The sequence below is a fragment of the Oncorhynchus clarkii genome, chromosome 32 (assembly GCF_045791955.1).
Source record: "Oncorhynchus clarkii lewisi isolate Uvic-CL-2024 chromosome 32, UVic_Ocla_1.0, whole genome shotgun sequence".
NCBI classification, from domain to species: Eukaryota; Metazoa; Chordata; class Actinopteri; order Salmoniformes; family Salmonidae; genus Oncorhynchus; species Oncorhynchus clarkii.
Genome location: NC_092178.1, coordinates 30211991 through 30237089, shown reverse-complemented (window position 1 = coordinate 30237089; position 25099 = coordinate 30211991). Strand labels below are relative to the sequence as shown.

General features: G+C 41.4%; 1 protein-coding gene across 2 annotated transcripts; it reads right to left on the bottom strand.

Annotated features, from left to right (window-relative positions):
• Positions 1 to 191: 191 nt before the first annotated feature.
• LOC139392299 (protein disulfide-isomerase A3-like) lies at positions 192 to 23096 on the bottom strand. 2 transcript variants are annotated; one of them, XM_071140192.1, is made up of 14 exons: positions 22807 to 23084; positions 20488 to 20566; positions 13939 to 14056; positions 13757 to 13864; positions 9387 to 9516; positions 9035 to 9148; positions 8578 to 8703; positions 6085 to 6267; positions 5725 to 5833; positions 3760 to 3888; positions 2881 to 2960; positions 2694 to 2751; positions 1573 to 1668; positions 1088 to 1211 (listed from the first exon to the last, which is right to left on the bottom strand). In XM_071140192.1, exons 1-13 carry the CDS (start codon positions 22965 to 22967, stop codon positions 1579 to 1581), a joined length of 1485 nt encoding a protein of 494 aa, XP_070996293.1. In that variant the 5' UTR covers positions 22968 to 23084; the 3' UTR covers positions 1088 to 1211; positions 1573 to 1578. The 2 variants fall into 2 exon arrangements, with proteins under 2 accessions (XP_070996292.1, XP_070996293.1); XM_071140191.1 differs by having other exon boundaries at positions 192 to 1668; positions 22807 to 23096.
• Between the last annotated feature and the right edge of the window lie 2003 nt (positions 23097 to 25099).

Below are 25099 nucleotides of genomic sequence, written 5' to 3'. Positions count from 1 at the left end.
GGAGGTGAGTATGTACAGGGAATCATTGTGAGACACACCCTGTACATTCATTGACCTGTACAAAACCAAGCAAGTCCATATACAGTAATCCAACATTGGCTAGACCCTTTCTGAAATGCAAGGATACCCGACAAGGCCCGATAAGACTCGAACAGTCGGACTATTAGCGAGAAGAAAGTCAAAGACACATCGAAGTCAGTCATTTTATTAAATGGTTTCAGCATCTTTTAAGTGAGAAAACTCCAAAGACAAACATTTCTTAGCGGATCAAAAATAAACTAAGGATAATGGGTCCTCTGAGTGCCAAACTCTTGCAACAAATAAAATGTACATCAATAAATCAAAAGGCTCTGTCAAAAAAGAGACAATTATGATTGCAAATATGTTCACACATTATGTACAGTACACAGAAAGTGAATTACTGTATTGCCTATACTATATAATAAATATGATAAATAACACACATCTGGCCTTCATAGTCAAATCCAAACATTGTACATGCCTTTCAGAAGTTACTTGCTCTAAAAAAAAAAATCAGGGGAAAATGGCATATAATGATAGAAACATAAATAAAAACCAGAATATTAAAAAACATAAAATTAAAACATTTGTTTTCAAGGAGACCATGGTGGCTACTTGTCATTTTTGCCACTAATCTGAATATTGCCTTTGCAGTATTTCCAAAATGGTTAATTTGATATTTGCATGGACAAAAAAAAAGGAGAATGGGTGGGGATGTTTTGGGTTTTGTATGCAGTCAGTAGGCAGATAGGTGGTGAGCGGTTGGTTGGTTGTTGGTGCTGTGTGGAATGACACCAACTCTGAGCTCAAGTACACATAAAAAGACCAGTGGGTACCTTTTGGAACTAGTTAATATGAAGCTATTTCAGACTATTTTACACAAGCAAGGTTAGCTGCCCACCTCCTTGCTCCTGCTTTGTGAAATGCCAATGCAAAAGAGTGCTCAATATTAGCTGCCAATCTAGGGGTGTTGATGGGTTATCATTGGTGGAATGGATGGTATGGCTTATAGTGGTGAAGAAGACCTATAGTTCTGACATACAGGTGGTAAGTCAAGACCTAGAAACAAATGTGTTATTACAGTGTCATTATACAACGTCCATTCATCTCATGGTATTTGATGCATGACAAACCTGCACCAAACTGCTCCTTGGTGAGTTGATGCCGTTGATGTTCATTTTGATTTCGTCCTTTAATGAAAGTAAATTGGGAAGGTTTGGTTCAGTCTCATGCCAAGACAATCAGCCTCATCTCCCTTCCAAGTCACTTGACATTAGAGGTTGGCAGTCCTCAATCTTTGTTTTCTCTTCCTCTGTAGAAATGTTATTTCTCCTCCTGAACAATTACAAGGGGCTCTGTTCCTAGAGAGTCAATTGTGTGACTTTCAAAACTATTGTTTCAAGGAACAAAATTATTGTTGGTAGATTTAGGTTTTTAGAGTGTAATTTCATCAGAAATAAAGAATCTTAGCAGAAGTTGTGAGTATCCACAACCGTAATTCCAGGGGTCTTAAGCTACATTTTCCATCATACACCCCTGCCATCGCCTTACTTCTGTTCACAGGTCTTCTCTCACTCCACTGACAACAGGAACGTGCGAGGATTCTCTCTTCAAGTACTTGATAAAGTCCTTCACTTCATGGGCTCCCTGGAATTTGAGGAAAACATTTTAAGCTCCCTTTGTAACCAAACATAAAATCTTTCATACATCAATACATGCAGTTTCCCCTAGGATTTTTTTCAGCAGTGGTGGCAAAGGTAGCAGTAGAAGTAGTTTCACAAGCCATTGCTTCTAGTCATTGCGCTAACACTCGTTAGCAACTTCCTTCAAACTGCACGCAGACATAAAAATTGTACCCATGAGTTAATTTGCCTCTGGGTAAGTAGAAAACATCAATCTGACACTATCCCTTTATAAGCACATCTTGGCAGAAATATATACACTACGTGACCAAAAGTATGTGGACCCCTGCTTGTTGAACATCTCATTCCAAAATCATCAGCATTAATACGGAATTGGTCCCCCTTTGTTGCTATAACAGCCTCCACTATTATTGGAAGTCTTTCCACTAGATGTTGGAACATTGCTGCGGGGACTTGCTTCTATTCAGCTACAAGAGCATTCGTGAGGTCGGGCACTAATGTTCAGCAATTAGGCCTGGCTCATGGTCGGTGTTCCAATTCATCCCAAAGGTGTTAGATGGGGTAGTGTGTGCTGAAACCAAGGACAGATGATTTTTACACACTATGCGCTTCGGCTGTCCCGTTCTGTGAGCTTGTGTGGCCTACCACTTTGCGGCTGAGCTGTTGTTGCTCCTAGACGTTTCCACTTCACAACAAAATCACTTACAGTTGATCGGGGCAGCTCTAGCAGGGCAGAAATTTAACAAACTGACTTGTTGGAAAGGTGGCATCATATGACGATGCACGTTGAAAATCACTGAGTAAGGCCATTCTACTGCCAATGTTTGTCTATGGAGATTGCATGTCTGTGGCTGAAATAGCAGAATTCACTCATTTGAAGGGTTGTCCACATACTTTTGTATATAATCTCTATATATTATTTTTTTGGAGTGGCAGGTTGCTGCTAACTGAATATAGAGGAAACACTGGTATATGACTAGTTTGTGTCTGCTTGTGTAAAATGGTATTAACAGTGTAAGGACACTTCACCTCATATCGCTTGGGCTGGTCCTTCTTGCCTGCCTGAGCAAAGTAGATGGTGGGAAACCTACAGAACAATAAAAGCGAGAGAGAGAAACACAATGAATGACCAGAAACATGGGAAAAATAAATAGAAAGATAAGTGAGTCCTGATAGAAGGGAAAGGACAACCAGGTGATGAAATGTGACGTCTCACCCTTGCACATCAAAGCCTTGAGGAACATCATTGGCTGTGGCGTCCATCTTGGCAATTACAATATTAGGGTCAGAGTAGAGCTGAGAAGAAAACAGAAGAATCAACCAATGACTAGGGTTGCATGCACACAATAATGTGGCTAGTCCGACTAATATAATAGTTTGATTGAAACCTTTATATGCTCCACAAGAAGAACGATTTCCCTAATAATCCTTTTTACATGGACACATCTGAAATCAGGCCCCCTGATCGGATTTTGATAAGCGCACAAAATCTGCAATCAAAATAAACGTTCTACCGCAGTGTTATTTTTGGGAAGTATATTTGATTCGGAGTTCGGATATATAAAGTTTGCACGTGAAAACTTTTTCTAAGACACAGAAATGTGGTTGTTCCAAACTCACTTCTTTCACGCTAAAGAGGGAGGCTTGCGCCACCGGTGCAGATTAAATACACCGCTGGAATGCCGATTAAGGTGTTTACATGTTCTAATAATTAGAAAGATTGCTCAGAAAACCAGGTGTTTTAATCGGCGTATGCTTACTTCGATTTTGACCTGATGCCGATGAAGATAAGCAGAGTAAGGTGTTTACATGACTTTTGCATGATCTGCCTACTGCCAGAATCAGTTTAATATTGAATTATTACTGTGCATATAAACGTACTCAGTGAGAACAAAGGGCTTAACTTGGCGTTTAGCTCTTTCCTTAATTTGACATATTACAATTTTCAATGGCCCACAAATGTTCTGAGGAAAGCCATAATCGTGAACGGGGCAGTAAATAAATAAAATTTAAAAAAATCCAGAATTTAACAGTTTTAAATAATTTAAATGTGGCATTGGTGAGTCTGTATGAGTGCGTGTGTAGTCTTGCTCACCTGTTCTGCCAACTCCTTGTACTTGGGCTCCAGGCTCTTACAGTGACCACACCAGGGGGCATAGAACTCAATCAGCACGTCCTTCTCCGGGTCATTCACAATCTCCTCAAATGACTCCGCTACCACTACCTGCGAGAGGGCGCACACACAAACCCAGAGAAAATAATTCAAATCAAACTATTTGTCACATGCGCCGAATACAACAGGTGTCGACCCTTTCCGTGAAATGCTTACTTACAGTTGATGTCAGAAGTTTACATACACTTAGGTTGGAGTCATTAAAACTCGTTTTTCAACCACAAATTTCTGGTTAACAAACTATCTACTTTGTGCATGACACAAAGTAGATAGTTGTGCATGACAAGTAATTTTTCCAACAATTGTTTACAGACAGATTATTTAACTTATCATTCACTGTATCACAATTCCACTGGGTCAGAAGTTTACATACACTAAGTTGACTGTGCCTTTAAACAGCTTGGAAAATTCCAGAAAATGATGGCATGGCTTTAGAAGCTATAGGCTAATTGATGTCATTTGAGTCAATTGGAGGTGTACCTGTGGATGTGTATTTCAAGGCCTACCTTCAAACTCAGTGCCTCTTTACTTGACATCATGGGAAAATCAAAGGAAATCAGCCAAGACCTCAGAAAAAAATTGGAGACCTCCACAAGTCTGGTTCATCCTTGGGAGCAATTTCCAAACGCCTGAAGGTACCACGTTCATCTGTATAAACAATAGTATGAAAGTATAAACCCCCATGGGACCACACAGCCGTCATACCACTCAGGAAGGAGATGTGTTCTGTCTCCTAGAGATGAACGTACTGTGGTGCAAAAAGTGCAAATCAATTATAGAACAACAGCAAAGGACCTAGTGAAGATGCTGGAGGAAACAGGTACAAACGTATCTATATCCACAGTAAAACAGGTCCTATATTGACATAAAATGAAAGGCCGCTCAGCAAGGAAAAAGCCACTGCTCCAAAACCGCCAGACTAAGGTTTGCAATTGCACATGGGGACAAAGATCATACTTTTTGGAGAAATGTCCTCTGGTCTGATGAAACAAAAATAGAACTGTTTGGCCATCATGGCCATCCTTATGTTTGGAGGAAAAAGGGGGAGGCTTGCTGAAAAACACCTTCCCAACCGTGAAGCACGGGAGTGGCAGCATCATGTTGTGGGGGTGCTTTGCTGCAGGAGGGACTGGTGCACTTCACAAAATAGATGGCATCATGAGGTAGGAAAATTATGTGGATATATTGAAGCAACATCTAAAGACATCAATCAGGAAGTTAAAGTTTGGTCACAAATGGGTCTTCCAAATGGACAATGACCCCAAGCATACTTCCAAAGTTGTGGCAAAATGGCTTAAGGACAACTAAGTCAAGGTATTGCAGTGGCCACCACAAAGCCCTGACCTCAATCCTATTGAAGATTTGTGGGCAGAACTGAAAAAGCGTGTGAGAGCAAGGAGGCCTACAGACCTGACTCAGTTACACCAGCTCTGTCAGGAAAAATGGGCTAAAATTCACCCAATTTATTGTGGAAAGCTTGTGGAAGGCTACCCAAAATGTTTGACCCAATTTAAACAATTTAAAGGCAATGCTACCAAATACTAATTGAGTGTATGTAAACTTCTGACCCACTGGGAATGTGATGAAAGAAATAAAAGCTGAAATAAATCACTCTACTATTATTCTGACATTTCACATTCTTAAAATAAAGTGGTGATCCTAACTGCCCTAAAACAGGGAATTTTTACTAGGATTAAATGTCAGGAATTGTGAAAAACTGAGTTTAAATGTATTTGACTAAGAGGCATGTAAACTTGCGACTTCAGCCGTACATGTGTGAATTGGCATGAGAATTAACAAAATCAGAAACACAAATGTACTGTGATTGAGTATTGAATAATAACAATAATAACATAGAAATGCACAGACACAGACAGACACACACACCTTGACGGGGCCTTTGTTTTTCTCAGGGATGGGCTCCGACTTGATGTAACGTTTTAGTCGTCCAGCAAAGTAATCCTCCAGGAATCTTTCCAGGGACTTCCCATCTCGCCTGTTAAATATAATCATTATTTATTGTTGAACCTATGGCATTATCCAACCCACATCGCCGTCTTTGATAAGGGTTATTAATGTTAGATGATGGTTCGAGTTTGGGTAAGGATGAGAAATTGTCTGTGGATAGGGGTCTGATATTTCTGTAACTCACAACCATGTTCTCATGGTTAAAATTAGGGTAGTAGGGTTATATGTGGTAGAGCTCAGAAGTTAGGACTTAGTTGAGGTTCTATGCCTGTAACTCACGTGAACTCCTCCCTCATGGTGTACTTGAATCCCTGTTGTGTTCTGATGGTTACGAAGGGTAGATCTCCTCCGTCCGACGACCCCAGACCAAACTCCTCCTCCAGCTCATCCACAAAGTCCCTGCGATTGGCCACGGCAAAACTCAGGCCCTGGGACGCAAACTGAGAACCCACCTTCATCACCCTGAGGAGAGAGAATGAAAGACAATAAACAATAATAATGGCAAGTGACTTAATATACCATACAATATTTGGGGCTCAGATATTACATGTATTGTTTGAAGGATAAGATCTAAATCAAAATAAATAATCTAAGCGAATATACATACATAATGTTAAGTTCATGTTTTAAGTATCCCTATATTTCTATTATTTATACACCTGCGCAGGAGTCTCACTGGAGATGGACCTGGCCTGAGTGTGATGGCAACTATGTACTGTGGTAATACGGTGAAGTAAACATTGTTCAACTGGAACCTAGTCACTGTGTCATTTTGAGTTAACACATAAGAGATACAGTACCAGTCAAAAGTTTGGACACACCTACTCATTCAAGGGTTTTTCTTTATTTGCAAAAACCATCAAGCGCTATGATGAAAATTGCTCTCGTGAGGACCACCGCAGGAAATAATACAGTGCCTTCGGAAAGTATTCAGACCCCTTCACTTTTTCCACATTTTGTTACGTTGCAGCCGTATTCAAAAAATGCTTCTTTAAAAAAAATCCTCAATCTACACACAACACCCCATAATGACAAAGTGAAAACAGGTTGGTAGAAATGTTTTCAAATGTATTAAAAATGTTAAAAAACAGAAATACCTTATTTACATAAGTATTCAGACCCTTTGCTATGAGACATGAAATTGAGAGCAGGTGTATCCTGTTTCCATTGATCATCCTTGAGATGTTTCTCCAACTTGATTGGAGTCCACCTGTGGTAAATTCAATTGATTGGACTTGATTAGGAAAGGCACACACCTGTCTATATAAGGTCCCACAGTTGACAGAGCAAAAACCAAGGAATGAGGTCGAAGGAATTGTCCGTAGAGCTCCGAGACAGGATTGTGTCGAGGCACAGATCTGGGGAAGGGTACCAAAACATTTCTGCAACATTTAAGGTCCCCAAGAACACAGTGGCCTCCATCATTCTTAAATGGAAGAAGTTTGGAACCACAAAGACTCTTCCTAGAACTGGCTGCCCAGCCAAACTGAGCAAATGGGGGAGAATGGCCTTGGTCAGGGAGGTGACTAAGAACCCAATGGTCACTGACAGAGCTCCAGAGTTCCTCTGTGGAGATGGGAGAATCTTCCAGAAGGACAAATATCTCTGCAGCACTCCACCAATCAGGCCTTTATGGTAGAGTGGCCAGACGGAAGCCACTCCTCAGTAAAAGGCACATGACAGCCCGCTTGGTCTTTGCCAAAAGGCAAACGAGACTCTCTGGTCTGATTGCCAAGCGTCATGTCTGAAGGAAACCAGGCACCATCCCTACGGTGAAGCATGGGGAGCGGCATCATGCTGTGGGGATGTTTTTCAGTGGCAGGGACTGGGAGACTAGTCAGGATCGAAGCAAAGATGAACGGAGCAAAATACAGAGAGATCTGCTCCAGAGCACTCAAGACCTCAGACTGGGGCGAAGGTTCACCTTCCAACAGGACAACGATCCTAAGCATACAGCCAAGACAACGCAGGAGTGGCATCAGGACAAGTCCTTGATTTGCCCAGCCAGAGCCCGGACTTGAATCTGATCGGACATCTCTGGTGAGACCTGAAAATAGCTGTGCAGAAACACTCCCCATCCAACCTGAGCTTGAGAGGATCTAGAGAAGAATGGGAGAAACTCCCCAAATACAGGTGTGCCAAGCTTGTAGCGTCATACCCAAGAAGACTCAAGGCTGTAATCACTGCCAAAGGTGCTTCAACAAAGTACTGAGTAAATGGTCTGAATACTTATGTAAATGGTATATTGCGTTTTTTTATAAATTAGCAAAAATTTACCAAATAGGATTTCAGTAACAAATGAAAAACAGAACTGAAATAAAAGACAATGTTTAGTTTAATTGTGGGTTATCTAATTTGAGTGTTTTAAAGCAGTGGTTCTCAACAGGTTTTGCCTCAAAAACCAAAATTGAACCAGGTTGTCGGGACCCAATATTCACATTGCAATTTTTTTAAACGGAAATGCAACCTGTAAAACTTTTTTTTTGTAGCTATATTGACAATAAATGTAGTAATTATATGACAATATTCCCACCTTTTCATTGTAAATAATTCCATTAAACATATTCTTGATGAAAAATATCGGTAAACTCACTGGTTTGAGCCCGACTGCAAAATCAACCAAATCGGCTAAAAAGCACTGCTAGTAGCTCTATATATATATTAAAAAAAACGTAGATTTTTTTGGGGGGGGGTGATACTTAAAAAATTTTTACTTCGACACCCGTGACCCATCAATTGAGAATCACTGGTTTAAAGTGTTATGGTACCAACCTGTTCCTCCAATAGTTGGTGCCTTTGGGGTTCTGCAGGTAGTCCAAATCATAGTACGCAGTCAACAAGTCCTGCCCCTTCAGCTTATCTCTGTTCTCATTGGTCAGATGGGGGCACATTCCGAAACTGACCAAAAACAGTAAAAAGGGAGACCAACAATGTTAGACAGTCAAGTAGAGGCAGAGGTTAAGAGCATTCGGCCAGTAACCGAAAGGTCGCTGGTTCGAATCCTCAAGCCGACTTGGTGAAACACTTCTCAATGTGCCCTTGAGCAAGGCAATTAACCCTAATTGCTCCTGTAAGTCGCTCTGGAGAAAAGCGTCAGCTAAATGACTAACCTATAAAAAAAAAATTAAATGAAAAGACGAATAGGGATATGATAGGGAGAAAGTGTTAGAAAGAGATGCAGAAAAAAAGAGACATTAAAGTAACACAGACATTGGAGTAGTAGTCTTACATGTTGTCTCTGATGAAGCGCCGCAGTGTGTGGGTGGTGATCGTCTCAGTGAAGCGCAGCACGCTCTCCTCAAACTTACTACTCAGTCTTGGGGGTCTGAACAGCAGAACACGCCTGGAGAGACACGGGGAAAATAATGTAGTCGTTTGGTCACACCATAGCAGTGTTTCTCAATCCATTCCTGGATGTACACAATTTTGCTCTAGCCCCGCACTAAGAAACCTGATTGAACTCTACAGGGTTATCTTGATCACGCTCACTTCTTCCCATTCTCTCCCTATCCCTCCCTCCCTCTACCCCTACCCCTACCTCCCTCTACCCCTACCCTATCCTCCCTCTCCCTTGCTCTCACTCAGTGTCCACCCCGTGTTTGAGGCCCAGGGTCATGTCGATGGTGTGGGCGAAGCGGAAGTGCTCCCTCATGACGCTGGCCGCCTTCAGAAACTCTGCCAGCTGACCACTGTCAGGCCCAGAAAAAAATCCTGAGGGAAGAGAGAAGTATGGAGAGAAAGTACATTAGCCCTCTCCAACACATCGAGTGTGTTGGCTTCCATCATGTTGTATTCACCTCTCACAAGCTTTTCAGAGCAGTGGACATGAAATCATTTATAACCAATGTGAAATGTACAGACTCAGGGAGCCAGTTAAAGGGGCAGCGCAGGGGGCTCCTGAGTGGCGCAGCGGTCTAAGGCACTGCATCGCAGTGCTAGAGGCGTCACTACAGACCCTGGTTCGATCCAGGGCTGTATCACAACCCTGGAGTCCCATAGCGCGGCGCACAATTGGCCCAGCTTCGTTCGGGTTAGGGAAGGGTTTGGCCACGATGGGTTTTACTTGGCTCATTGCGCTCTAGCGACTACTTGTGGCAGGCAGTGGACATGACTCGACCTTCGCCTCCTGAGCCCATTGGGGAGTTGCAGCCAATGGAGAAAAAGGTGCAGTAAAACAGGTGATTTTCCTTTGTTTTATAAACACATTTCCACACTATGAGGTAGATTATTATCCACACTATTATATACATGGCGAGAAACAGCCTGCTATTCTATTCACCTGCTATTTGTTCGGGGTGGAGATCTAAGTAATGAAGGTGTGGCGGAGGAGTGTACAGATACACCGTATTCTGACCTGGACTTTATTCCCTCATAATTCCACCACCGTTACACGCGAGGAAATTATGAATAAGGTTGAGCGAATTTACCGGTTCTACTTTAATTTTCCCCCGATAGAAATAACAGCATTCTCCATGCACTGTAATTTCTAAATGGATAAGAGCTACAGATAAGAGCTAGGTAAATGAGTAATCCATTTGGAGAAGATTGTAAATACACGTTTTAGATAATTTTTCCTTATGATCCCTAGAGACGAATATGAAACCACACACAGCAGGTTAAACCTGGAGCACGGTTCACGACGAACTGGACCGTTGTCATACAATTCCATTAGTAAGGGTAGATTTATAGGACTATTGTTCTATAAATAATTTTTTTAAATACATTCTAAATGACAATTATTCAAATCTAAAAGATAAAATTCAATGTGAGCACCCGTAGATCATTGGAACAGGTTGAACTTGAAATCATTCTCACAATAAATGGCTACGCTATGAAACCACACACTTGCAGAGACTTTGATATTACTGGCAGCAATTGATATGGTGTAAACAATGTGCTCTCCAAACGGCCGTTAACTGTGAGGGCCAAGATGCCCATTCATGGACATTGGTTCGCTATACAAGTCGGGGGATGCTATTCGCGAGGATATATTGTTGTCTCACGATTCCAGAGCATAAAACAACATAGGCGATGTTCAGTGTGCTGCCTGGCTATATTGACAAAATAACTGATTCCATTTGGGATTCAAATGGTGGGCTTTTGCAGAGATGGGGCTCCATCTATCACAGGATGGCAGGCAGGCCTCTGCCCTCTAGTTATGAATGTGTCTGTCATATGGAGGCATTTTATGATACACTGAAAGCAACTGGTGGCAAAAGAGCTTAGCACAGAACTCGATACGGTACACCGCAGCAGGTAACTTCACATGTAAACTACATCAAAACACATCCACTGTGCGCACGCCTGTTCGCAAAACTATGTGGAGATATGGGATCAGAGCATGACAATGTTCGATCACACACGAGGCTTGGTGGTTATCGAGGGGGGAGTGTTGGAAAGATTTTTCACATTGAGAGAGGAACTGTTGTCATTCAGAATGAACTTGGTTGACTTTCTGAAGAAAATAATAGGACAGCATCAGTAAGTGTCCCACACGAGTGTCCCACACAATCCGTTTGACTGTGATCCTGGTTCAGTTGACATGCCAGTAAATGAAACCGAACAGCTGATCAAGCTTTTCATGTGACCAAATGGATTCACGGGTCACTACAGAGGAGTTTTGGTTCCTGATTCAAAGGCCGTCTCCCTCTGAGCATTAATGCCGCGTTAAAATCAACTGGGAACTTGGAACTCTGAAATCAATGTCTTCTGACTTCAGTGCGTTCAAGACAACTGGGAACTCGGGAAAGAAACAAGCTCCGACTGGGAAAAATAGTTTCTCAGGCCTCTTTCTAGAGCTCCAATTTCCAACCCAAAGTGGACCTCATATTTTTCAGAGTTCCCAGTTGTCTTGCAAGCACCATAAAACTCATTGTAGGCTACCCTTTGCCAGCTCATATCTGTGTGATGCTGGATTCTGTGTTCTCGTCTGCATTTAAAACCAAATATTGATCCAGGTTGGATGTGACAGCAGAGATGAGGTGCGCACTGTCGACCATGAACCCTGACTTTGAGAAGCTCCGACGCGACATTCATCAAGTACACCCATCTCATTAGTGGTGTTGAGATAAGAGACATTATGTCAGACTAATTTGCAATTGACTGCCATCGCCCCAAATAAAGTAAAATTCTGTTAATTACATCATTTCACACGTTTGGGTAGAGAGAATTTTCAAAATGGGGTTGTGGGCCAACATTTTTTGTAAACCCCTAATCCAGGCTGTATCGCACCCGGGCGTGATTGGGACACCCATCATTGGCCCAGCATCATCCAGGTTTGGCCGGAGTAGGCCGTCATTGTAAATAAGAGTTTGTTCTTATCTGACTTGCCTTGTTAAATAATTGTAATTTTTTTACCTACAAGATCAGAGTATTTTTAAATCTACCAGTTGGTGCTGAAATGGAGATGAATATGCATATTAGGTCTGGGCTATATATTGAATGAATTCGATTCATTTGAATTGATGTTTTGTGCAATATTCCAAATGCCTCTATCGCGATAATCTTTTTTGTATTTATATGAGTTTATGTCCGCTTGTTCTCATGTCTTTTTGGTCTCGTCTCCTTCACTCCTTCTGTGCACCTTCCCATTTACACCAGAGCTCTGAATATAATGACGAGATGCTCACGTCTCTTCCCTAACAACGGGAGTCGTTGTTCCAAAGGCGGGAAGGCAGGAAACAAGCTTAGGGACAAAAAAAACCCAGAGAAATGCTTTGGGCTTATTTTGGACAGATTTTAGCGAGATGTTCTCGCTACATCTCTTCCTCTCTGTTTACACACACACACACACACACACACACACACACAAAGTTGAGAGATCACTTCTTCCTTTCTGAAAAGCGGTTTCAACTCGATATTTGCATTTGAGGTTTGGTCCAACAGAATGGGTCATATGGAGAAACACATTGAGACATTATTTTATTGTAATAGAGGAGAAGTTAACCTGTCGAACGATACCCTTTTTAATGTCTCAACTACTCAAATTGCACACAAAGCAGACATTACTAAAAACAGGCGTAACAGGAAACACTGATTCTGGAAAATGAATGCTCAAATATTGCGGCAGCATTTTTGCCAAAGATTGTTATACTAGCTGTCTAGTCTGTGTTTTATAATTGTGCAATAAGCATAAAACACAATTATATAAGGAATTGGCAACTTGTTCTAATTCTGAGAAATAAGGTAGGCCACTTGATTTCAACATCTTAAAAAAAGTGGACAGGCTAGCATACTGTTCAAACAATTGGAGAAAGGTGTGTTTAGAACAATTCAACTGTTCTGCCTTGTTAGCAAGCAAATAGATCCAAGTTGGCTAAATTTGAAATAAAGATTAGCTGGCTACTCACCAGCATGTGGGCTTGTGCTTGACAGATTGTTTATAATGCCTGCTACAAGAAGTTAGTCACTATTAATGAATGTGAATTATGCATAGTTTTAGTTAAATTTGTAACAAAAAGGGCATTTTCATAGACAGACTTGAAAGTAGATCAGTGATTATTGCTAAAAAGTAGGTTAAACTATTTTGATAAAATAATCAAATTATTGTGGCATATATTTAGACTAATTTCATACGCCCTGAATTCATTACATTATTGCAGAGTGTTTGAAATGAAGTGTATTTGATCTTTAAAAAAGTGTACAACAAAGCTTATTGCATTGTTGGTTAAGGGCTTGTATGTAAGCATTTCACTGTAAGGTCTACTGCATCTGTTGTATTCAGCGCATGTGACAAATAACACTTGATCAGATTTATTTGGAGATTTTTTTTAATGGAGATTTATATCGTGAAATGCTCATAAGTTTGGGGAAAGAAAATCGAGATATGATTTTTAAGCCATATTGCCCAGCTCTAATGCATATACACCGAGTATACAAAACATTAAGAACACCCGCTCTTAACATGACCAGTTAAATCCAGATAACTATCCTATTCTAGAGGACAACTTACCCACTACACTGGCGTCAAAGTGGTTGACAAAGGCCTCGAGATCTGCTTCCCTGCGCAGGGTAACAGAGTTGGGTCCAGCCTGCTTCTTCATGAAGTGGACAATGCCATCTGTGTGTATGCAGACAAATTCATTAGTAGGCCTAACATGATTAGTGTACTCTAACAATATTCAAACCACACACCTGCGGAGCGTGGCCCGTCATAGGACGAGGCATCTTCTCCGTTTCTGAAGATCTTGAGCGTGGGATACCCTGTGACCCCAAAACGCCCACATGTGTCTGGGCTCGCTGTGCAGTCCACCTGAGGGGTGAGAGATTGAGATGATAGGGAAGGAGGCAGGTAGAGAGAGAAAGAGGGAATGCAAGAGGAGAGAGAAAGGGATAGAAACATATGATAGAAAGCTACATTTGTGAGAAAAGTAGGGAGAAAGATAATGAAATGGAGATGATAGAGGCAATATAAAGTAGGACTGAGCAATATATCGATTAATTCTAATTTATGTAGTTGCACGATATTCCAAATGCCTGTATTTTGTAAAATATTTTTATGTCTGCTTGTTCTCATGTTGTATTTTTGGTCTCGTCTCCTTCACCCCTCTGTACTGTGTGAACCTTCCCATTTACACCAGAGATCAGTATATAATGACAAGATGCACGTCTTCGCCCTAACAATGGGAGTAGTTGTCCCAAAGGCGGGAAGGCAGGCGACAAGCTTAGGTCCAAAATAAGCCCATGGAAACGCATTGGCCTTATTTTGGACAGATTTTATCGAGAGTGAAACCTATTGCTTCGTCTCTTCCTCTACGGTTTACACACACACACACACCAAGCCCATCCCCCTGCCTCTCACTCCAACCCAGATGAGATCACATCTTCCTCTATGTCAAGCGGTTTCAACTCGCTATTTGCATTTGAGTTTTGGTCCAACAGAATGGGTCATATGGACACTAAAACACATTGAGACATTACTGTAATAGAGGAGAAGTCAACTTCTCTAACGATACCCTTTTTATGTCTCAAATACTCAAATTGCACACAGAACAGACATTACTAAAACGAGAGTATCAGTGAACATTGATTCTGGAAAATGAATGCTCAGTTTGTTGTGCGTGACAATGGGGGTACCCACGTACCTCTAGCAGCATTTTTGCCAAAGACTGTTATACTAGCTGTCTCGTCTTTGTTTTATACATGTTTCATAGCATAAAACACAATTATATAAGGAATTGACCCCTCGTTCTCAATCTGAGAAATAAGGTAGGCTACTTGATCCACATCTGAACAAAGTGGACAGGCTAACATGCTGTTCAAACAGTTGGAGACGGACAGAAGGGTGTTCAACCTTGTTAGCTAGCAAAAAGATCCAAGTTGGCTAAACTTGAAATATAAAGATTAGCTGGCTAATCACTAGCACATGGGCTTGAGAGATTGTCGATGAGACCCGTGTGAATTTTCTAAAGCCTAATGCTTGCTACAAGAAGTTTGTCATTAAAAGTGTTAGGTTCTAAATAAAGAGTAAAACACTCACTAGGTCATACAGCTGCATAAGACAAAGAACATATTCACACAAGCACAGGTATTGAACCCTTTCTCCTATGCTGAGCCCCTCCTCACACATCTGAACAGCCAATTGTTGTTATGTTGCCATCTGTTGCTATCCAGAACATTAGTGATATATGTTCTTCCTCACTTCATCTAACCTGAACTCTGCCCAAATTCCTCACTCCCCCAACTCACGGCTGTCATGTTGACCTGTACCAGACTCTCTCTTCTCCTCTCATAGGATCCCTTATGGCTAACAATAACATATCCTGACAGAATGTAAACGTTATACATTCCCCTCTCTCCGTCAGTGACATGAATAAGTCAGAAGGCAGAACCCACAAGTCAGAACCCATCAGTAGTGAATGTGCATTATGCATGGTTCTAGTTAAACTTGTAACAAAAAAAGGGCATTTTTCATACAGACTTGAAAGCCAGATCAGTGATAAGAAAAAAAAAACAGGTTAAACTATTTTGACAGACTAATTAAAAGATTAGTGGGTATTATGGTTGTGTAAGGCTTATATTTAGCCTAGGTATAACTTCACAATTCATTTAATTATTTTGGAGAGAGTGAGAGTGCATTCAGAAAGTATTCAGACCCCTTGACTTTTTCCGCATGTTGTTATGTTACAGCCTTATTCTAAGTTGATTTTTTTTTAACTCAATCTACACACAATACCCCATAATGACAAAGCAAAAACAGGTTGGTAGAAACACCTCATTTACATAAGTATTCAGACCCTTTGCTATGAGACATGAAATTGAGTGCATCCCGTTTCCATTGATCATCCATGACATATTTCTACAACTTGATTGGAGTCCACCTGTGGTAAATTCAACTGATTGGACATGATTTGGAAAGGCCCACACCTGTCTATATGAGGTCCCAAGAGTTGACAGTGCATCTCAGAGCAAAAACCAAGCCACGAGGTCGAAGGAATTGTCCTTAGAGCTCCGAGACAGGATTGTGTGAAGGCACAGATCTGGGGAAGGGTACCAAAACATTTGCAGCATTGAAGGTCCCCAAGAACAGTGGCCTCCATCATTCTTAAATGGAAGAAGTTTGGAACCACCAAGACTCCTCTTAGAGCTGGCCGCCGGCCAAACTGTACAATCGGGGGAGAAGGCCTTGGTCAGGGAGGTGACCAAGAACCTGATGGTCACTTTGAAAGCACTCTAGAGTTCCTCAGTGGAGATGGGAGAACCTTCCAGAAGGACAACCATCTCTGCAGCAATCCACCAATTAGGCCTTTATGGTAGAGTGGCCAGATGGAAGCCACTCCTCAGTAAAATACACATGACAGCCTGCTTGGAATTTGCCAAAAGACCCATAAACTCTCAGACCATAAGAAACAAGATTCTCTGGTCTGATGAAACCAAAACGGAACTCTTTGGCCTGAATGCCAAGCGTCACGCCTAGAGGAAACCTGGCACCATCCCTACGGTGAAGAATGGTGGTGGCAGCATCATGCTGTAGGGATGTTTTTCAGCAGTAGGGACTGGGGAACTAGTCAGGATCAAGAAAAAGATTAACAGAGCAAAGTACAGAGAGATCCTTGATGAAAACCTGCTCCAGAGACCTCAGGACCTCAGACTGGGGCGAAGGTTCACCTTCCAACAGGACAACGACCCTAAGCACACAGCCAAGACAATGCAGGAGTGGCTTCGGGACAAGTCTTTGAATGTCTTTGAGTGGCCCAACCAGAGCCCAGACTTGAACCCTATCGGACATCTCTGGAGAGACCTGAAAATAGCTGTGCAGCAATGCTTCCCATCCAACCTGACAAGAGCTTGAGAGGATCTGCAGAGAAGAATGGGAGAAACTCCCCAAATACAGGAGTGCCAAGTTTGTAGCGTCATAACAAAGATGACTTAATGCTGTAATCGCTGCCAAAAGTGCTTCAACAAAGTACTGAGTAAAGGGTCTGAATACTTATGTAAATGGTATATTTCCAGTTTACATTTTTTTAAACCAATTAGCTAACATTTCTAAAAAACTGTTTTTGCTTTGTCATTATTGAGTGTGGGTTGATGATGGGGGAAAAAACAATTGAATTTTAGAATAAGGCTGTAATGGAACAAAGATGTGGAGAAAAATAAATCAAGGTCTGAATACTTTCCGAAGGCACTGTATATCATGAATTGCCCATAAGATTGAAAGAAAAGCGTTGTGATTTTCAGGCCATATCACCCAACCCTAACAAAGTACATTAGCCGTTTCACCTCAAATTGTCACGGATCCCCCCCGTACCGTTGCTGATTCCATGCACCGGTTCCGGAGGTCTACTGTACGTCACCGGCCTCTAGGCGTCACTGAACTGTCTCATTACTCACACCTGGCTCCATTTCCCCTGATTAGTAATTGTATAAATTGTGCCCGTTGTTCACCATTGTCTTGGTCAGTTATTATTCCCATGTCCGTTGGTCTTGTGAGTACAATTACACATTTTCCAGTACATATGTGCCCATTACACATTTCGTAGTAGTCAGCAGGATAAGTGTACTCTAAATGTGTGTCTAGGTCATTAGGCACCATTAGACATGCACCTGTCTGGGGAGTGGGCATGTCTGTTTATTTTTGTAGCATTGCTATGGCTCTGTTTCTATGCCCTAATATGAAACCAAACTCAAATTAGTGCAAGGCAAAAAGACAATGGTTGATGAAACATTAACATAAAGAGGAGTTACGATGTGTGTGGCGTAAGGATGAAACCTGTATAAAAAAAAGTGTGTGCCAAGGCTGGAAAGGGAGTTCCTTCATGAACAAGCTCGACTTATATTACTTTGTAATAAAGTCTTATTGAACTCACAGGCTCCGCTATTCCGTGTATGGTCATTACGGGTCTCGTCCCGTGTATGGTCATTACGGGTCTCGTCCCGTGTATTTATTAGAGGTTTAACCTCGCTCTTTTTTGGGGGTTACATCCCTGTGTTTTGTATACGTGTTTGTTTTGGGCTTTGTCCCCGTGCCTGGCATGTTGTATTGTTGGGTAGTGTATTAAAACTAGAGGTCGACCGATTAATCGAAATGGCCGATTAATTAGGGCCGATTTCAAGTCTTCATAACAATCGGTAGTCGGTATTTTTGGGAGATGATTTTTTTTATTTACACCTTCATTTAACTAGGCAATTCAGTTAAGAACACATTCTTATTTTCAATGACGGCCTAGGAACGGTGGGTTAACTGCCTTGTTCAGGGGCAGAACGACAGATTTTCACCTTGTCAGCTCGGGGGACCCAATCTTGCAACACTGCAGTTAACGAGTCCAACGCAATAACGACCTGCCTCTCTCTCGTTGCACTCCACAAGGAGACTGCCTGTTACGCAAATGCAGTAAGCCAAGTTAAGTTGCTAGCTAGCATTAAACTTATCTTATAAAAAACAATCAATCATAACCACTAGTTAACTACACATGGTTGATGATATTACTAGATATTATCTAGCGTGTCCTGCGTTGCATATAATCTGACTGAGCATACAAGCATACAAGTATCTAAGTATCTGACTGAGCGGTGGTAGGCAGAAGCAGGCACGTAAACATTCATTCAAACATTATTCAAACATTATGCTTCGTGCGTTTTGCCAGCAGCTCTTAGTTGTGCGTCAAGCATTGCGCTGTTTATGACTTCAAGCCTATCAACTCCCGAGATGAGGCTGGTGTAACCGAAGTGAAATGGCTAGCTCATTAGCGCAGGCTAATAGCGTTTCAAACTTCTACTTCAAACCTTCTAGTAGTTGTTCCCCTTGCTCTGCATGGGTAACGCTGCTTCGATGGTGGCTGTTGTCATTGTGTTGCTGGTTCGAGCCCAGGGAAGAGCGAGGAGAGGGACGGAAGCTATACTGTTACACTGGCAATACTAAAGTGCCTATAAGAACATCCAATAGTGAAAGGTTAATGAAATAGAAATGGTATAGAGGGAAAAAGTCCTATAATTCCTACAACCTAAAACTTCTTACCTGGAAATATTGAAGATTCATGTTAAAAGGAACCACCAGCTTTCATATGTTCTCATGTTCTCAAGGAACTGAAACATCTTTCTTACATAGCACATATTTGACTTTTACTTTCTTCTCCAACACTTTGTTTTTGCATTATTTAAACCAAATTGAACATGTTTCATTATTTACTTGAGGCTAAATTGATTCTATTGATGTATTATATTAAGTTAAAATAAGTGTTCATTCAGTATTGTTTAATTGTCATTATTACAAATAAATAAATGTTTTTTAAAAATTGTCCGATTAATCGGTATCGTCTTTTTTGGTCCTCCAATAATCGGTATCTGCGTTGAAAATCATAATCGGTCGACCTCTAATTAAAACCCCCATTTACGTATTCCTGTGACTGTTTCCAATCATTTATACAACGTGACACATATCCCATGGGTTATGGGCAATTCCACAGTTAGAGTGATGCTGAGACTAAGATTTTTTACTTTAAAATGTATGCCAAACAAAAAACTATTATTTGCGAAGTTAAATAAACCATACAAATCTGTGCACAAGGTACACTTAACTTCCACAGAGAATTTTACAAAAACACTTTTTTGTGTGGTATTTTTCACCCCTTTTATCTCCCCAATTTCGTGGTATCCAATTGGTAGTAGTTACAGTCTTGCCTCATCTGCAACTCCTGTACAGACTCAGGAGAGGCGAAGGTCGAGAGCCATGCGTCCTCCGAAACACAACCCAACCAAGCCGCACTGCTTCTTGACACCGTACACCTGGCGACCGTTTCAGCGCGTACTGCATCCGGCCCGCCACAGGAGTCGCTAGTGCGCGATGAGACAAGGATATCCCTGCCGGCAAAACCCTCCCTAACCCGGACGACGCTGGGCCAATTGAGCGCCGCCCCATGGGCCTCTCGGTTGCGGCCGGCTGCGACAGAGCCTGGGCTCGAACCCAGAATCTCCAATCTACAGCTAGCACTACGATGCAGTGCCTTAGACTACTGCGCCACTCGGGAGGCACTACAAAAACACTTGACGAACAGGTCAGATGCAAATTTGGTAACAGAATGATGGTTTGTGCTGTCATTCTGTAAACAAAGTTTACATTATGCCGGTGCAGTGAGAGTGGGCCATGCAGGGCATGCAACTACCAATTAACATTGTGTAACCCTGGATGACGGCAAGAGTTCAAACACCTGGTCATTTTGTTATGCATTATTATGCATTCATAAGTACCTTAGCAAGTGGAACTGTCCCCTTCAGTCGAGTGGCTGCGGTCTCAAAATCTGGGGCTAGTTTCTTACAATGTCCACACCTGAAGAGCAAATAAACATACAGCAGATTAAGGTAGATATAACACAAGGAACAGAATCAGAATCAAGAAACAGGCAATGCAATTGATAACATGTGTGGGTAGAAATGTGTTATACCTGTAAAAGGCATAAGCAAATTGGGGTTTAAAAGAAATCTTCCTCACCAAGCCAATTTTGAAGAATAATATCAATAGCTCAGCCTCAAATACAGTGACGTGTATTCATGGATGACAAGGGAAGCCAGGCTTCCCACAAAAAAACGTACAAAGAAAAATGTTTAAAAACGTAAAATCATTTATCTATCGTCTCTCTGTGTTTCATAATTTTCCTTAAATTTGCAAGAGGCTGAATGTATCGAAAGCATCCGAGCGATTGAAACAGCAACACTCTGTCTCTCTATGTGTAGGCCATCTGATTATGTCTGGTCCAAACAAGTATGACATTGTTGCCGCCTGTAGCATTAAAGGCAAGGGAAGTGTTAGAGGTTCACCTAGGGGTCATGATAGGGGCTGTACCAAATGTTTGATGTATTATAATAATTGATTATGCTTATGTTGTATTATAATAATTGATTATGCTTATGTTGTATTAATAGAAGGGGAGGGGTTATAAGACCCCGCCCTCCTTACATTTATAGGGTCATAGACTACAGATTAACAATATATTCATTATAGAGGTTTAGTATTGTTCCATAGTTGTTTTCTGGTCTTTGCCTTTTATAAAAGAGACCCCTCTGAGAATTGTGTGACTGTGAAGACAGAACTCTGCAGGGGAGTGTAAGAGATAAGAGATTAGTCAGACATTCCACTATATATCAACTTGAACATTTACTGCTCAGCTTTTATATAGTTACATAAATAAGAGTTTTAGTGTTGAGTAGGCATGGTTTTGGTCTCATGAGTAAAAGATAATAACGTAGGCAGTGACATCACTAGGGCTGGACTTCGGGTTTAATAAAATAACATGGGACCTTTTCTTTGATGCAGAACTTACTTGGAAACATGCGTTATGTTCCTGTTGTCAACTTCTGGTCTGCAATTGCATTAATAAAGGTTTTGAATGATTTAATTAAAGATATTGTCATAATGCTAATTTCACCAATGAGCCAATGATTGACAAGGAACAAGGAAACGAACCCCAACAGAAGCCATCAAGCATCTGGCCTCCCCTTGACAAAAAAGAGGAAAAATTTGCCAATCAGCATTGAGCTAAACTGAGCGAGCTCAACTTAACATTGGCAATTTTTCTAAATTAGCCATGGATGGAGATAGGGATTTGAACTTGTGGTTTTACTTAATTCTGTACTGGCCAATGCTTATAAATGGTGATTCTGATCCAACCAAAAGTCAAACATTGTTGTTCCCCTGGCCTGAGAGGATGAAAGTTCAATATAGCTAAATGTAGAAGGTTAATGTTAACTAGGCTAGCTAACGTTGCCCATGAATGGAAGTTAGGCTAGCGAGCAAGCATTTTAGACAGGTAGCCTAGTAGGAAAACAAAATAAATAAGTGTGTACTGTATGACAAAGTGATCGCGTTTAGCCAACATGAAAAAGGAGGATGGCATTAGCAGATCTCTACAAATCGAACGCACACAAAAATCAGAACCATAGACAGCCACATCATATTTAGCTAATGTTGAATAGAGACTAAATCGTTTTTGGTATCTTTTAGATGTCACTGTATTAGACTAAGCAGAGATGATATGTTGAAGTTGAAACGGCGCTTTAATTGTGGGTGCAGCTCCTGTTTTCTTTGCGACTTGCGGTAACTCTGTGTGGTTCTAAATCAATAACGTTAGTTGTTTGGTTGTCCGAAAATGTCGGAAACATTAACTTGCTTGGCCATGCTGTAGGTTATATAACTGTATGATACTCTACATGCAATATGCTTTGTAGACTTCACTAACCAGGTTTATGGAGCAAACAAACGCAATTGTCCCAACAGGTTGTAATTTGGGGGGGGCTCGACTTCCCAGTGATTTTACCCACGGCCACTGCTCAATTACTGTTTGCAAATATGGCCAACTGCAAGCTAGTTGCCAACAGTTTGGCAGATGATGGCTGATACTGAGAATATAACTACTGTAGCTAGCTAACATTAGCTGATGGCTGACTAACGTAACATATCAGTTGCCTAGCCGATAAGTCACTATCATTACATATTTGCCTAAAATGACATTACATGTGTAGAAATTACAATGGATTGAGATAAAATAATGTTTGATTTGTATTTTCTCTCACCATGGAGCGTAGAATTTCACTAGCATGGTCTCGTGCTCCGCTGCCAGGTAATCGAAATCTGCGTCCCCTAACTCGAGCACATCACCCCGTGCGACTACCGCTCCAGAAAATATGAGAACCGATAACAAGAAAGGAGGGATGACCGACAAAAAGGAAGCCATATTTCTAAATACTTCAGGTGAACAAAATCTTCAAATTAAATACAGAAACATAAATTGGCACCTATGCTGTAAAGAAGACCCTCACTGTCACCTGCCGGCTCCTCTCCGGAAAAACGCGATAGAGTAGACAGAGTAGACAATTGAGAGGTGGGATATAAACAGAATATACCGGAAAATGACCTTGTCATTGGTCGAGGAGGACATACATTGATGCCATGTAAGTAGTACATTGGTTCACTTCGACGTCAATCATAGTACATCCCTAGCCTACCATACAGGACAGTAGCTAATCATCAAGGCGTTTGCTTTCTTCAGAGAGGTGTCCGGGGTATAATCCCAGATCAATGCTACAATGCTACACTTGTGACTTTTGAGGAGGGATACCGATCTCAAAACAGATGGTATATGACATGGCCATGGAAATATCACGTTCAAATATCAAACAAATAATTATTTCACTATAAATTATAGAAAAAAACATGTGAAGTGCACATCACACCCATTGTTTTGATTACAGGATCGTGGATGTGAGGAGGGGTCCTAATTTCTGTGTGCAGACATGTTGTGAAAGGTTTTGGTGGGGTGATCAAGGGGTTATTGTATTGGGGCCTATGGTGACATGGTGGGGGTTTATGTGATTGGTTAGTATTTTCTGAAGTATCTGTTCTATATCTGAGAGATACAGTAAGAAAGATCAGGAAATTGTATTGAGTTTTTTTAAATCGCTTTGGCACTATTTTCACAAGTATGTGGTAAAATTACACAACTCTTAGTACCAAACTCAATACAGATCATCAAAAAGCACATTTTTTTCAAAACGTTAAGCACATTTTCAATTGACTAATTACACACAAAATCAGTTACTTTTTCACCAAACCTAAGTGTTTCATCTAGAAATACCTTTCATATAAAGTAATTGCATTTCACAATGCAATGCTCACAATATGTATTCATATGATTATCTTCTCATTTGACCATCACTTAATCCAACTGCTTTTAATGGTTAATTACTTAACCGTTTGGTAAACCTATAGATTTTAAACTAGTTTGTTTACTATATGGATAGAGAACTACATAAATAAAATGTGTTTGTAAAGTATAAACATCTAAGTTATAGGTATGATACATGATCACAGTTATTGCTAATTGATTTCACATCGTGGTCATCACAATTGGTCACCATATAAAAAGGGTGTGTGTGAACACTTGCAATTTCTTTCAACATGGAGCAGGATAGACAGCAAGGGAGAGGAAGACATTAAAGAGCTCGTGGACAAGGGACCGTCAGAGAGGTGGGCATGGGCCCCATCAAAGAGGTCAAAGAGATGGGCATAGGCCGCGTCAAAGAGGTAGGCATGGGCCCAGTCAAAGAGGTAGGCATGGGCCCAGTCAAAGAGGTGGGCATCAGAGAAAGGGAGGCAGACGGCAGGGAACTGTTGTGTCTAATGAAGCCTAATGAAGTCCGCACCATCATTGTTGACCATGTGCCGAGTGCTGTAGCGCATAAAAAAACGTCCGTCCTTGGTTGCAACACTCACTACTGAGTTCCAAACTGCCTCTGGAAGCAACATCAGCACAATAACTTTTAGTCGGGAGCTTCATGAAATGGGTGGGTAAGTGGAATGGGTGGGTAAATGGGAAGTGGCGTAAAGCTCGCCGCCATTGTACTCTGGAGCAGTGGAAACGCGTTCTCTGGGTGATGAATCATGCTTCAACTTCTGGCAGTCCGACTGACGAATCTGAGTTTGGCGGATGCCTTGAGAACACTACCTGCCGAATACAGTGGCAACTTTAGAGTTTGATGGAGGAGAAGTAATGGCCTGGGGCTGTTTTTCATGGTTCTAGCTAGACCACTTAGTTCCAGTGAAGGGAAATCTTAACACTACAGCATACAGTTTGAGTAAGGCTCTTCCCTGTTTCAGCATGACATTGGGCCATGCACAAAGCGAGGTGCAAACATAAATGGTTTGTTGAGGTCTGTGTTGAAGAACTTGATGGTCCTGCACAGAGCCCTGACCTCAACCCGATCAAACACCTTTGGGATGAATTGGAACGCCTACTGCGAACCAGGCCTAATCGCCCAACATAAGTGCCCGACTAAATGGAAGCAAATCCCAGCACAAATGTTCCAA